This window comes from Platichthys flesus, chromosome 15 (assembly GCF_949316205.1).
Source record: "Platichthys flesus chromosome 15, fPlaFle2.1, whole genome shotgun sequence".
NCBI classification, from domain to species: Eukaryota; Metazoa; Chordata; class Actinopteri; order Pleuronectiformes; family Pleuronectidae; genus Platichthys; species Platichthys flesus.
In genome coordinates, this window is record NC_084959.1 from 10,786,862 (window position 1) to 10,801,863 (window position 15,002).

General features: G+C 39.2%; 2 protein-coding genes across 3 annotated transcripts; one reads left to right on the forward strand and one right to left on the reverse strand.

The window, feature by feature from the left end:
• Nucleotides 1-951: 951 nt before the first annotated feature.
• zw10 (zw10 kinetochore protein) lies at nt 952-8,803 on the reverse strand. Its single transcript, XM_062406462.1, has 16 exons — nt 8,592-8,803; nt 7,391-7,525; nt 7,192-7,293; nt 6,902-6,979; nt 6,226-6,385; nt 5,685-5,837; nt 5,395-5,592; nt 5,075-5,211; nt 4,717-4,899; nt 4,077-4,300; nt 3,606-3,677; nt 3,341-3,510; nt 3,088-3,218; nt 2,762-2,893; nt 2,194-2,396; nt 952-1,914 (listed from the first exon to the last, which is right to left on the reverse strand). Exons 1-16 carry the CDS (start codon nt 8,694-8,696, stop codon nt 1,794-1,796), a joined length of 2,304 nt encoding a protein of 767 aa, XP_062262446.1. The 5' UTR covers nt 8,697-8,803; the 3' UTR covers nt 952-1,793.
• Nucleotides 8,804-9,203: 400 nt separating this feature from the next.
• Nucleotides 9,204-14,751, forward strand: mks1 (MKS transition zone complex subunit 1). 2 transcript variants are annotated; one of them, XM_062405445.1, is made up of 18 exons: nt 9,204-9,506; nt 9,606-9,727; nt 9,895-9,947; nt 10,092-10,259; nt 10,661-10,761; nt 10,926-11,054; nt 11,171-11,275; nt 11,553-11,661; nt 11,769-11,825; nt 12,048-12,090; nt 12,174-12,236; nt 12,359-12,429; nt 12,511-12,580; nt 12,709-12,816; nt 12,942-13,075; nt 13,321-13,403; nt 14,100-14,197; nt 14,344-14,751. In XM_062405445.1, the coding sequence occupies exons 1-18, from the start codon at nt 9,430-9,432 to the stop codon at nt 14,445-14,447; spliced, it is 1,695 nt and encodes a 564-aa protein (XP_062261429.1). In that variant the 5' UTR covers nt 9,204-9,429; the 3' UTR covers nt 14,448-14,751. The 2 variants fall into 2 exon arrangements, with proteins under 2 accessions (XP_062261429.1, XP_062261430.1); XM_062405446.1 differs by having other exon boundaries at nt 10,664-10,761.
• The last annotated feature ends 251 nt before the right edge of the window (nt 14,752-15,002 follow it).

Below are 15,002 nucleotides of genomic sequence, written 5' to 3' on the forward strand. Positions count from 1 at the left end.
ACAGTCTTTTAGCCACAACAAAGATATTTGATGCGTCTTCGTGCTCTGGGAAACTGTGCTTTTTTTTACACAATGCAATTCATCAATTAACTGGAAATGAATGAATTTGAATGAAAGTAGGGCTAATTTAATTTCTAAAGTTATTATTAGCAAAAAAAAACACCTTCAATGTCATGAATATCCTAAATAATTATCTCCCGATTGCCACCACTGACTCAAACACAGCTGCTGAAAAGGTCATTATAAAAAGGATGAATCGTCAAATACCTCTGTGGAGCATACCTGAAGATGAACACAGCTGCTGCCAGGGTTGTTCTTCCTTGTTGAAGTCATCAGGTTTGATCAGACGAGGAAAGATGATGAGTGACGGACGGGCTCCTGTGTGACTGTTACTGTCCGGCTGTTAGTCTCCTCCCCTCCAATGATTCACACAGCAGCTCCTGACAACGATCATCCCATAACACTGAACATGGCTGTGACAGCTGTTTGAAGAGAGCACCTCCTCGAGTGTTCTATTTAAATTCATTCTGCTGTGTAAAAGTGTTTATTAAGACCACAACCACTCTCATACAAGCATATATACAAAATTAAACATATTTTAAAATCATGACAGGTTGATGCTGAATATATACATTCATATAAAGCACTTCTGCAGCCTTATCGACCACTCAAGGCACTTTCTGCCATTCATACAGTGCTTCTATATGCAGTACTTCTTCTTCCAACACAAGTCATACACTCTCAGCACAGAAGTCAGCGGCAATTTAGGCATCAGTATCTTCAGATACCTTGGAAGGCAGACCGGATGACATGGGGAACCAATCACTGACCTTCTGATTTTTGGATGGCGCTTTTCTACCCGCTATCACAGCTGCCCCATTTTCTTAGTAAAATAAAGCATCAGGTACGGACGCCAACGTCACATTCATTCAAAACAAAGGGTTCTCAAAAGGTTGTAAAAAGTTGCATCTTTTGGTTTATTTTGAGAAATAATAAATACATTGATGAAGAGTTTCTTTTCACTGCTTTCTTGTACATGGATATTTTTATGAGGTGCAAGTTTCTGTGATTCCCCGTTACAGCCACATGTTAATTTAGAGGCGTTGAGATCTGAACAAACTCTGCAAACTTTCACCTGAAATGACATCAGTACAGAACAGAGACCCCTCACACAAGCACACTGCAACACAGATGACGTTTGACCAACAAAATGAACCCTTGATGCCAAATCACATGTCAACAGATGGCAAGGCCAATGGTTACACAACCTTAGCTGGCTTCGTCATGGAACACCCCCCCGAAGCGAAGCTATATGACTGAGTCTGCAGGCTGATGTAAAGACGCCTTCGTGTAATCTCTGTGGGACTGATTACAGCATGATGAGAAGAACCAGATCCCACAGATTGATTACAACCAGTTTATAATCCCTAAGACAACCAAACAGTTCCAACTGCATACATGGACGTGTATGTTTAACAGACATAACAGAAAATGAACTTAAGATTTATGTTGTGTTTAATGGCATCACATAAAAGGTCTTATGTGGTGTAAGTAAATTTATGAAGCACGACTGGGGCTCATTTTGGCGATAAAAAAATGATATACCATAACTCAAATCTTTAGGTTTTTCTCTCAGTATTAATTAATTTCACAATGTGGTTTATGTTAAAGTAAGAGACTAGTAATATGTACATGTACATTAAAGAGGATGGAAATGATTTAAGACACAAATCCTGTTTTCCCAGAGGATGAAGTGCTGTAGTATCGTCTCGTTGGTCGTTAGCTCCAAGTGTTCATTTGATTTTGGTCAGAGCCACAGCTCTCCTCTCTGTGTTCTGAAACAAGGCTCGGATCAGATTCTTCACCTCAGAACTGGAGAACTCCAACGCCAAAGGACCTTTGCCGTCAGCCCACCTATGGAGAGGTATCATGGGAGAATTAATATCAGCCAGTCCAACTCATCCAACTCATCTGAGTGTTGTCAGAGACCTTTAGTTCAGTGAATCAATTTGACTTGTCATGAGAAGTACTAAGAAATACCTGACAACACTTATTTAAAGTTGATCTGAGGCTAAATAACCTGATAACTTAGTTTAGGTTTGGAGAGTACACATTTCTTAATGTTGAAGCTTCAAACGAGAGGTATGGAGTTTGACATTTAGAATCCAGTGTTCAGTCCAGTTTCCATCTTACCTGTCAACGATCTCCTGCAGGTTGGCCCGCAGCACGATGACCAGCTCCTTGAAGGTGCTCCACTTCTTCACATAGAGGGGCACTTCCTCCTGATATTTCTTGTTCTTGTTTTCCTCAGCCAGAGGGATGAAGACGAGCGGACCTTCCTCGATGATGGTTTGGCACAGGGTGTGCAGGTGCTCCCCATCCTCAGAGGAAATATCCTGTAGACAGTTATAGACAGAGAAAGAAAGTCCTTATTGATCAACAACCATGAGTTTACAGAAGATCTTCTTCATACCATGTCAGGATATTATCACTTCTATGTATTTGTCCTTTTAAGGAATATTTAACAGGAATTTATTAAGAACCAACATTTATTTTTTGTGCTGTACACTGACTCTGCCATTATTTGAAATCCAGCTTTTATTGTAGACTTTACATCAAGATTCTTTTCACCAGGCCCCACATTTCTGCTCCTAGTTTGGTTTCAGACTTGATTACACACCTTCTTGTTCATTTGTGGCATTAATACATTTGTATTGGTATAATTGGTAATATGGTCCTACGTGATAGAAACCAGACAAACCTCAAGCATCATGATTTTGGCAATGACTTCAGTGATGGCAGTGTTGAGGAGGTTGCCCATAGCTTTACAATAGATGCTGACTGGCAGGACGTCCTGCCACACTGTTCCCAACTGTTTCAACTGATGAATCACCTGCAAACAAACACATGGAAAGTTAACGAATGAATAGTAGAACCTTGGCACAGCTAATGTTAGTCATATTATCAGTAGTTCCTCAATAGATTTTATTTCATTACGACAAAAAACCTACAGTTCGATCATATTTCTCTGACACAATCGTTGTAACCACTCATTAACATTCGTATATTTGAAGCCTCTCCTCTCACCTGTCTCACTGCTTTGCTAGCTGCAATGTAATTATCTTCGTCATCCAGATTGCAGAAGTTGTGAGCAGTGGAAAGTCTCTCCAACAGTTCAGCTCTCTGCACATTCAGCTGAGCTAAGAAACACTGAGCACCTACAGGAAAATGTGTAGACCATAAATGTCCTCATGAAATCTTAATGACACCAAGCCAGTAGTTCTAGTCATGCCTTATTATTGTGCTTTCTGAACCATATTAGGTCATATGGTTTGTTTACCCAGTTTCCTGAATCCGGGCACCATGTCCACAAACGTCGCAACCCCCTCGCTGAGGGGCTGTGGCAGATGAGCTCTGAAATGGTGTCCCAGAGTGAGCAGGTGGTGGGCCAGGTACATGCAGTTGTTGTGCTGAATGGCAGCCAGGTGGGGGAACTTGAGTAGGTTCTCCCTGGATGGAGGAGCAGAGAAACCATGACCTACTTTTTACACCTTAAGTGGAAAAGTGTTGGTCTGCTGTGAGTTATGAGATGAAAACATTCTTACTTGTGATATGTTGGCACAACATCATAGAACAGCTGGAAAATGTTTCTCACAGTGAAGAAGAGTTGCAATGCACTGAAAAGAACAGAGATAGATTCATTTTGACAACACATCTTTACTGATGAAGCCTGGTGGTCTGAGAACAAACATTATGATTGCAGGATCCAGTAAAGCTTTAGTCTGTCTAAGGGCAACAGCTCAAACTATCTTGGCCTCTGCTGCTTCAAATGTTTTTTACCCATTTTTTGTCAATCTCCTCTAGACTGTAGACAACAGATACACTGACTGAGCCAATGACTCTCTACAACAGACGAGAAACTAAAAAAATAAAATAATAATCATACATAATCCGAAATGATTACTGTCAGGGAAGTGCTGGTTTTTCTATTGAACAATGACATTGTGCTGCCGGGCACAACAACCTCAAATGTATCAGTACAATACACAGTAGGGCCTTTGAGCACTGTAACATACCATTGTGTGGAGCTTCCGACAGCCTCACATAGGGTGTTGAGTGTCAGCTCCATCAGCTGCTGCACTGACTCACTGATGCGACAGGCCGGTAGACACAGACTCCACGCAGAGAGCTGCTTTGTGTTCTCCATCGTGATGTCCTCCTTTGTGGCCTCCTGCTTCACCTTCAGCTCAGAACTTGGAGCAGGGAGCTTGGGGAGACGCAGCTTGGAGTCTGTTGTGATCTGATGGAGGGAGATTTTACAAAATGGCATTAGGTTATATATAAAATATTTACTGTAAGACACCAGCATGAGATATTTCTCAAAGAGAGTATGTTTGAAAAAGAGAGGACTTTATAATACTTCAGGACATTCAACCATACTTTCCTCTTTAAACTATATTACTGGTCGTTTGAAGGTTTAATGCTGTAAGCATCTTCGATTCAATTCATTTCTATTAGCTTAACAAATGTCTGATTTACATTCTGCTTAAACAGAAGTGGACCTAAAGTGAAAGACTGTCATCTTGACTGTTAGTAAAACATACTTACTAAAAACCAGCTCAATTTATGTATGCTAGGGCTGTGACTGTTAATCTGAACATTACCTTAAAAATGCGGGGGAAAAGTTAATAATCAAAAGTTCATATGCACACATGCCTTGACAGTGTTGTGCATCTTGGAGGTCATGAGTTTGCGGGCCGCCACAATAACATCCTTGCACTTCTTGCTAGCAAAGTGACAGTTGACGTCTCTGGCATATTTGAGCAGATCTGTTGAGTCGCCCTGCAGAAACTCCATCTCCTTCAGAGACTTCTCAAACTCCTCTGTTTCCTTGATCACCTTGAATATCAGGAGAAAAAAAATTAAGTATGTAATTCAACAGACAAGAATAACCTATTATGACAGCAAGACAAAGACAGGTTTCTTTTCAATATGTAGTTTACAATATAATTTGTATCTTTTCTGCACGTGTAACAATATAATTATATTATAGAAACTGCTGTTAGGTCCATACACTTTTATATTTCTCCAGCTGGCTGCTGTTGGTGGGGATGGAGTAGACCAGACACTGGTGGATGATGCACTGGGAAATTTCTTCCCAAATCAGCTCCCCCAAGATAGTTGACAGTTTTTTATCAACAATGGACACGTCTGAAAAACAACACAAGTTTATTTTGTCACTATTTGGTAATTTAATATTGTCCACCTGCTAACTTTTTCGTTAAACATGCACATTATGACTTATGCAGTTGTGATAAAGATGTAAAACGCAGCGACACTGAGCAACCATAGAGCATGATGAAATATTTCTACATGGGCCCAGCCATACTTTACCTAGCATGTGCGAGTGTAGTGTCTGGAGCACCAGGAGCAGTTTCCTGTAGACCTGTGAAGGTGTGGATTGCTCCTCTTGGCTCTCCTCCAGACACTCTAAAGCCAGGAAAGTTCCCTCACCCTGCTGCTCTGTTACCTTCACTGACAGTGACGGGTACACCACCAACGGCTTCAACATGTTCTTCAACATTACTTGACCTGAACGACAGAAAGGACGGAAATGTGATTTACCCATAGTGTCCGTATAAAGGACTGTATATTCAACAGCGAGCTGTTTTTGTTGTTCTTACTGAAGAGTTTGATCTTGTGCTGAAGGTCTCCCTGGATGGCCAGAGCTTGCAGGACGCAGCACAACAAAGCAGGTGGTCTGGGTTCCGCCTCTTTACTGCCGGGGTGGCTCAGCTTCAGCTCAACCTTAAGGAAGGACTTCAGACCTTCAGGCTCTAATGGTACGAATCCAACAGCCAATGTTAATGCAACACGCTCAGGTAGATTTAATGTCGTGTTTTAAAAAAAATAAAGAACATGAACCGCTTAGAATCTAAGAACAGCTTATAAAGGCATCTATTTGGTCCAAGCTGTATGGAATTGAGATTATGACTGGAATTCGTGGTGTTTTTTTAATGAGTATTAGTTGCAGTCATCTGTGTGATCAGAGTCAGATAAATACAGGTAGGGAAGAAAAACCATTCTAGGTCTCTGTATCTTTAATATAACACTGAACAATCCCTTCATACTCAGCAATGTATGATACAGCCTATACTTAATATAGTTATATATGTACCACGTCTGACTAACATAGTTCAAATTTACAACCAGAGGAATTCTTACCCTTTGAGGATGGTAATTTCCAGATGACGAGGCGTTTCCATTCATCTCCCATGTGGTATATTAAGTTCTCTCTCTGCACTGTCAGCTCCGAGCTGAGAGTACTGAGCAGCGGCAGCTGGGACGTCTTCCAACCCTTCAATGAATCTACACTGGTTCTAGCCTAGAAACAAATATTGCCATTCAATCAATATGTTGGGACGCACTTAAGAAAATACTCTATTGGAAATACGATAAATATGCATACATGTAGGAGATATCGTCTCCCTTTTCCTTGACCTAAATTTGGAACCTAAGTGTTTTCCATTTTCGGACAGTATTTACATTAAAGGTTCAGTATGTAGAATTTGTTTGTCCAGTCTGGGATACTGTAAAAAACATGGCAGCCTCGGAAGAGATGACCCGCTCCCAATAAAAATATAAAGTATTCAAAGATTAAGGGCTCATTCTAGGGTAAAGAAGAAAAAAACATCTCATCCAATTTAGATAATTACACACTAGTGAAAACATCATTAGGATTATTTTATATTCAATTTTGGCCAATAGATCCTTTTCACCTAAATCTTACACGCCGAACCCTGAAACTGGTTGTGCGCTTTACTGACGCTTTCAAATAATTGCTGAGGTCTTCTTCCGATTAGAGGTGAGGTTGTGTGGACATGATGGTAACAGATCTTACCCTTTCAAGCTGGTTTGCTGCATCAACATACTTCTTCTCTTGTAAAGATTTGCTGAACTCCTCCATTGCATTGTGAAACTGAGTCAAACAGAAGAAATAAGATCAAAATTTAATATATTTTGTACTCATTAGTGACATTAGCATCGATATTATTTTTAAACTGAAATGGGTTAGTGTTAAAATGTATAAACTGGATATATTTGTAAATAACAATGTTAATAATTAAAACATTTTTACACTATTTACATGTTTACAAACATTTAACTTGATAAAATGCATGTGTAATGTACCTCTTTTATGTATCCTAGCATTGTTATGATGATGGTATTTTTCTCCAGCTGTTGCTTCAGCTTTGCATACTCAGCCACAGCCACGTGGATATTCTGCTGTATCTGTGTAACACACACACACAGTTTAATGAAAGTCTCAACAAATGTATCCCAGTCTGTTCTGCCCTTTCATACCATTTCTAAACAGTTTCAAACATACCTCATTCTCGATGCAATTATTAAGGACATCCATTTCTTTGGAGACCTCATCCACCTGCACCATTAGCTCCTCTGATCCTTGGAGACTAGGTATGAAGTCACCATATCGCTTATTTATCATGTCACATACTTCTTCCTGAGAAAAAACATGACGCAAAAGGAGTTAATAGAAAGTTTTCCTGTTGAGCTGGTGCCCTGCTTTCAGTTAGTTTACAATTGTTTAATTCTTTTCATCTACTTAGTAATATATATATATATATATATATATATATATATATATATATATATATATATATATATATATAATGGTTCACATTACTATCCTGTTAATACAAATGAAAACTCACACACAGAAAATCACAGTGGGGGTGCACATTAAAGTAGTCATTTTTGGTAGACCTCTCTTTTTATCCATCCAATGTCCTGAATAGAAGCAAATTCTGTTTGATTTCAGTAAACAACCAGGCTTACACAGGTAACACACCTGCAGCATCATGGCATCTGACAAAGTGCATTCAATCCAAAAACTATTCCATTCAAAAGAGATTTGAGAACAGTTGCCTTTTTCCTTGATCGATTATAAAAATGTATGTATTGTGTGGATCAGTCTTTTTTTCTCACAAAGAAATCAATTGTACAAAGTTAAAATCCGATAAATACTATTATTTTAGTCTCTGATCTTCAGCTTCCTTACTTGTTTTGCTATAGTTTAATAGATTCATTTTTAGTCTCATTATAGGTGTAAGTGGTCTTTTTGGACTGAAGCCAGTGTCTTCTGTCTAATTACTGAATGGATAAACAAGATTAGTTTTCAAGCTGACCTTGACGATCATACATCTCAGCAGATAGACAGAAGACACTGGCTTGATGCACATCCGAGTGATTATCTTCAGTTTTCAAATGTGCCTAATTTGTTATTGAGCCACGTAGCTCTTTGGATGGCACCACAAACAGTGTGGCTAGCTAACAGTACTGATAAGAAAATGCTCTGAACTTGTATTAAGTTAGCTCGATGGCCCACGTCTACAAGTTAATGGTGTCACCAGTGTTTATTCGCGGCTACGTGTTATTCCAGTGAACCGCTATTGACAAGTTAGTCTGAGGATGAGGGAAGTTCCACATCTGTCAGTGTTAGCGCTAACAGCTAAAGCTAATTCAAACTTTATCCATCAGAGCTAATGCTACGTCAGCTAGCGGGTTACCTTGGTATCCTCCACCTTGCGAGACATTTTGCTAATTTTGCCGGACAGGTCTTCTTTCTCCAGTTTGCCGGAGCTGGCGAGTACTTCGGTAACAAACGACGCCATGGCGAGACGACGTTACAATGTTTTACAGGTTTAAAACAAGTGGGACAGACGAGCCTCAGCTCCTCCGTGCGACAACAAAACCACAACCCGCCAGCTGCCACGATTGGTCCCGAGATAGCTACTGGACCCGCCTCCCAGCGTCTTCTTCTTCGTTTGATTTAAACAGAGGACAAGTTCTTACCAGATCTCATCATTGCCTCCCTCTGACGTTAGGAGAGTGTATAACAGAGGACTTTAGGCGTAGGGATGAGGTCTATCGTGACATTATCTCAGCAGTATTTTGTATACAAATGTAATTTCTTAACCCTTAAACAATAAAATTACATTTGTAATATTATTATGGCTGAATTATTTGGTTAGTTACCTTAATTAAAACCTTCTTAATATAGAGAGAATTAAGTGTTTATTAACTCAAGCTACTACTGCAAACTCCAGCCCGATAGGAGGCAGTAATGCTGTTATGTAAGCAAAAACAAAAGAAGAACTACCATTGATCTCTATGGCAACAACAACTATCCGCTTGCTGTTCTTTTAGCTTTGCTGTTAGCTTGTTAGCTTCTCATTTTAACTTTAACCTACAACATTAATATTTACTTTTCGCTGGTATTCTTGCAGGTCAAGTTTCCAAACTCAGTGAGTGAATGAGCAAAATACCAAACTAATGAAACTGACCGTGAGCTACCGCTAGCTAGCCTACAGCAAATAGCCTGTGTGTGTTTACGTGGTATAGTTAATGGCAGACTTTTGGAACACTGATACCGGAGAAGCTGTGTACCGCTCCCGAGATGCCGTGAAAAACTTGAGAGTAAAGTAAGTAGCACAAGGTAACGTTAGCATTAGCCTAGTCATAAAACTCCTGGTTCTTGTAACGTTATATCAACACGTTGTTTGTCTTATTCCCAAACTCAGGGTGCGTCTCGAGAGGGTGACCTCCACAGCAGCACTCTCCCAGCACCTCCAGCAGGAAGTTCTGTCCCAGCAAGACAGAGGAGCCATTGAACTGGAAACCCTCACCTCACAAGGCCAGACAGGTATTATTAATACTGCTGGGCAATCTTACACTTTAGTTTTCTCTGAACATAATCCACAGTTTAATGTGTAATGTACTGTACTCATGTGTTGCACCACGTACACCAACTTACCTCCATCAATTGAACTTCAATAAAGATTTGAATTGACCCCTTTCCTGTGTCCTCAGGTGATAATGATGAGGAGCTGGAGGTGGGCTGGCAGGAGAAACTCTTCAGTGAGGTAGAACACTTAGTATCTTCATCCCTCAGCATATTATGATTATAGACTTAAGATAAGATATCTTATAGTTATATTTCAATTATAATGAACTTTTCCTTTATAAACGACATTTACCACCACCATTATCTCTCTCTGTGGCTCCAGTATGAGATGGAGCTGTTCCAGAACGAGGCAGCATGTCAGACTCCTCTGGACCGGCAGTACCTCACAGAAGTCAAGGCCCTGAAGAGAGCCAAGGGCCGACGAAATCACAGGGTCTTCACATACACTGATCATGACCGCTACACCAACTGCCTTCCATTCCACCAGATGGTAAGCTGCATCCTAATTTCTAATAAATAAAGCCCAAGTATGATGCAGTAGATATATAACAATTTGATGCATTTCTTAGAGAGTCAACCATATCTTGTAGTGGTATCTAAAGCCAAAACCACTTTTTACACCTACTTCCCTAAAGGCACTGCCAAACAGTGTGATTCAATTTTATTCTGCTGGGTGTTCTGTCATTTGTGATCGCTATTATATGTTAATGGATTCTTTGATGCTTTAGTGTTACATTTTAACTAGACTGCCACACTTCCAGTATACGTGTTGTAACTGTAAGAGGTAACAGCCTTTCTCCTGTTGTATTGCATTTCAAAATGAGTTTTGAATTTTACAATTGTTGTCTGCAACTGTGTTTCTGAATAGCTCTTTCTTTTTGATCCTGAAAGCAGCAATCCAGTGACGTTTTGACCACAACCAAATCCAGCCCCACTTTCCTGGCAGAAAGGATGGCCAGCATAAGACACAGATGGCAGGACAGACGTACCATGTAGGTGAACCACCAGCCGACTTATTTAAATCGGCTGATAACACTATAGTGCCTTACATTGTGTAAATGCAATGACAATAGGATCAAAATTCAATACGAAACCTTCATTCTTATGCTTTTTAATATTTTTCTATTGCTTCTGGTGGATCTTTTGTATATTTCAGGGACTCTAGTATCCCAAAAACTAAAATCGTCAACTGGGAGCCGACAGAGGAGTTTGTCAAGAACAGTCATGTGGTGAATAATGCTATGCAGACCATGCACATCATGGGAGACCTGGGCCCCCCCGGAAGGTAAGATCATAACTGCAGTGTTCAGTTCAGTCTTTGTTTTTCCACATGGGAAGTTTGCTGCGTTTGTTATGTGGTTCCGTTGTGATTTTTCTCTCTATGTGATTTTGTTTTTTCAGACTGGGTCGCAAAGAGAATGAATATTTGCTCTGTACAATAAAAACAGATGGTAGTGGAACAGTCGTCTTAAAACCAGACTTCAACAAAGGCAGAGAACCCTACAGGCAAGTTTAAAATGTCATAGTAGGTCCAGCATTACTGATATACCGTCATAGTAACACCTTTCAAAACAAGTGCATGACCCACATGGAGTTCTGTACACCACACAGATGGTTTTAAAGTTCACTGCTTTGGCTAAGACTGAAGTATATTGACAAATACTGGATGATGGTTGAGTGGAAAACAAATAAAACAAAACTCTTTTTCAATAAGGATAAAGGAATATATGGCTACTCGATTAATCAAAAATAAAAACGTTATGGTGTCTGTGCTGTTGAACAGGATTGTAACAGAGGGGGAGAGGAGAGAAGTTTGGCGACTCACTTTGGAGAATGTATCCACAGCCATGAAACCAGAGGAAACGGACCGGGAGCAGAACATGTACAAAGATGTGAGATATTATAAATCTACCTTTCTTCAGGACCAGGGTAGAATTATTGATATGGGGTCAAACAATATTATTATGACATGGATTCTTCCACTCTTCTCTGTCTCTAGCTGTATGCAAGGCACAAGGATTACCTCAATAGCCTTGTTGGACAGGACTTTGAAATGGTAAGTCATAGCATACTGGAAATTCCCTTTATATTTTTTCAACAAAGCGCACAAATTCTCACTTTTGTGAAGCCATGATTAAAAGTATCATATTTCTTTTTGAAATTTATTGAAATAATTGTTTAAGTAGTAACACAAATCAAAATATTGAATTTGCTATTCAACAGTTAAATTGTTGGTCCATATTTGGTCTTTTGCACTAACCAGATGTGTCTCCTCTAGCCTCCTGTCGGTATTCTGCGTTATTTTATGCATGGAGAGATAGGTGAGTAGCAAGACTGTGGTCATAGCTCACATTTAAAAATGAATTGTCTTTGCCAATCAAGTCTCATTCTTATTTCTACCCAGTCTCAGCTCAAGGTTTTGAATATGATAACCTATACATCCACTTCTTCATGGAGCTGCCCAACAGTAAGTCACATCCAGTATATGGCACTGTTTACATCATGGTTGTTACTGTTGGTGTTGTTGACACCTTTTTTATTAGTTTAATTAAATTCAAATTCAAATTGTACCATTCTTGTTTGATTAAGATTGGTCCAGCTTGCCATTCCAGTCCCACTCCGGGGTTACCCAGACCTGCCGAACTAAAACCCAAGGGAAGGTGTGTATACTGTAAAATAAACTGGTGAACAACCTCAGAATGTTCCTACTGAGATTTGTCACAAATTCTGTCTGCCCACAGGAAAATGTAGCTTTCTTCAGTCACCCCTTCAGCTTTGAGGCTTTCTACATGAGTGAAAAAGAGGGTGAAGGTTAGTGTTAGCTAAGGGATATTGTGTTTAAATAATTATTTTTTTCTGGTTATTTTGTGTATCTTAGTTGATTTGAGTGGATTTTATTTCAACTTAATTTAAAAGACTGATACATTCTTATACTTTAGAACCAGTTCCACAGTGGCCAGTGCTCTACTTCAAGGTTCTTTCTCTGGACTCCTGGCAGCGCTATCGAACTGAAGGCTATGGATATGTGCTATTTCCTGCCATACCAGGTATGTTATGTACAGTGAAAAGGTGTGGGTTTGAATTCAGGGCTGCAGTGAATATTTTGGCTGAAATTGTAATTTACAAAAAGAGTGTTCTCTCAATCATGTGTGTGTAATTTCATATTTGCCAGGTAATCACAAAGTAACATGCCACACATGGAGACCCCTTCAGACGGGGACAGTCTCTGCTATGAGACGTTTCTTTATTGGAGGTTCTCCAGAGCTTGAAGACCACAGCTATGTCCGAATACCAGGGACTTTCAAGGTAAGTTCTTTGGAAGATCTTTGTATATGATATACCAAAAAGTTTTGTTATTTTCATTTCTATCTTTTGAGGTAACTAGTAATGGAAAATTCCTGTCAATAAACACAGCTCTGATTGAATTCAGGTTTTGATCTACACCTGCATCTTGATGTAGTTCAAGTACCATTGGTTTGTGAAGATTTTGGAACAGAAACTGTCCATTTTCCACGTCTTTTTGATTTGAATACTTCTATATGTGTCTGTAGGGGGAGAGGCTGAGTCGCATTGGCTTTTCAACTGAGACCACAGGAAGTGTCACCTTTAATCTGCACTGCATCCAGCAAGCCAGGTAAAGGAACCTGGCTTATTGTGACCAATAAACTAATGCATAAATTCCACCACAAAAATGAATCTACAAAATCACAAGCAACGCAGAATCTTTAGAGTAAGTTTAACTGAACAACAATATACACTGATATCATTAATCCCATGGCACAAGAAGTGAATTTCAGAAGCCAGATTCAGGTCATTCAGTATATCAGAAACCCTTCGATCAGGTGAAACTCTTCTCTTGAATAGAACCTTGACTTATTCAGCTTTTGAGTAAATTGATATCTCAGATTTGAAACCATAAATCAAATATCTTATGTGTTCTGTTTTGTAAGTGGCTGCAATTCAAATCTAGGCTTATTTACTGTCTTGTTGTATTTAGTGGGGAGTTATCTTGTGGCTCTAACAAAAACTTCAGTTAGTTTCTTTATTCTGCAATCTGGCTCTTGGCATCCGTCAATGTAGAAGATAACGAAATACAAATTAAAAGTCAAATTGAAATCATCCATCAGTCCTGTAAATGTGGAAATACAAAGTGGATCTTTACTCCTTGAATATGTCACTATGGGTTTCACAATCATACAAACCTCAGTGTTTGTTAGCAGCATTTTAGGTAAATACTTTACTTATTGTTACCATTGATTATACAATTAATTAGATTTCCTGTTCTGTAGCTGAATGTGTGGTTTATTATGTCCATGTTGTGTATTTTCAGGTCATTTGTTGATGCAGCCATGTTGAAGAAGAGGAGGCAGAAAGTGTTTGACCAGTTGGGAGGATTTAGTCAGCAAGGAGCTGTCTGCACCATCCTGGGTAAAGAAATTTACTCATGATTAGTTACTAAATACTTCATATGGCTCAGGTTTTAGAGGTTTTATAGTTTGATTATCGTTTTGAATTGTGAGATCAACTTGCAGTAAATATATATTGTTACCTAAGTATATATTTTCCTATGTCAGAGGCCTTCCACAGAGCCAGAAGAAAGATGCAAGACGCCAGAGAAAGCCTTCCCAGAGATCTTATCAACACCACCTCCCAGCTCCAAATTGAATCTTCTACATAGGTGTGAAAATGCTGTAGCACTGTAAATGGTAAATGGTTTGTATTTATATAGCGCTTTTCTAGTCTTGATGACCACTCAAAGCTCTTTTGTGAGTTAGAGAAGGGGAAATTGTGTCATATAGTTATTTATTATCTGTAAAGACAGCTTACACGGAGGAAGGGGGGAATAATTGGGGTATAATATGGATTTACATGCGGATTTTTTGGTAAAGGAGAAAAGCCATTAAATCATCACACATGCTATTCTTTGTACAGACACTGTGAAAACTGATGTAACGAACAATAAAACCTTTTTTTAGATTTAACCTGTGTGTTTTCCATAGTTTTTTTTAAACATGGAACAAGCTTCCTCTTTTCTTTAAATCCAACACAATTTATATTTTGTCATTCATATTTCATACAAATGTACACTGGGATTATATGTTTTGTATAATGTAGTTAAGTGTCACATATGTTTTGTAAACTTGAACAACTGGTGTGTGGTGTGAATGACATTTAAAATGAGGAAGGCCTATTGGGGGTTATAGAGATTTTGTGATAACTAGAGCGTCTTGCC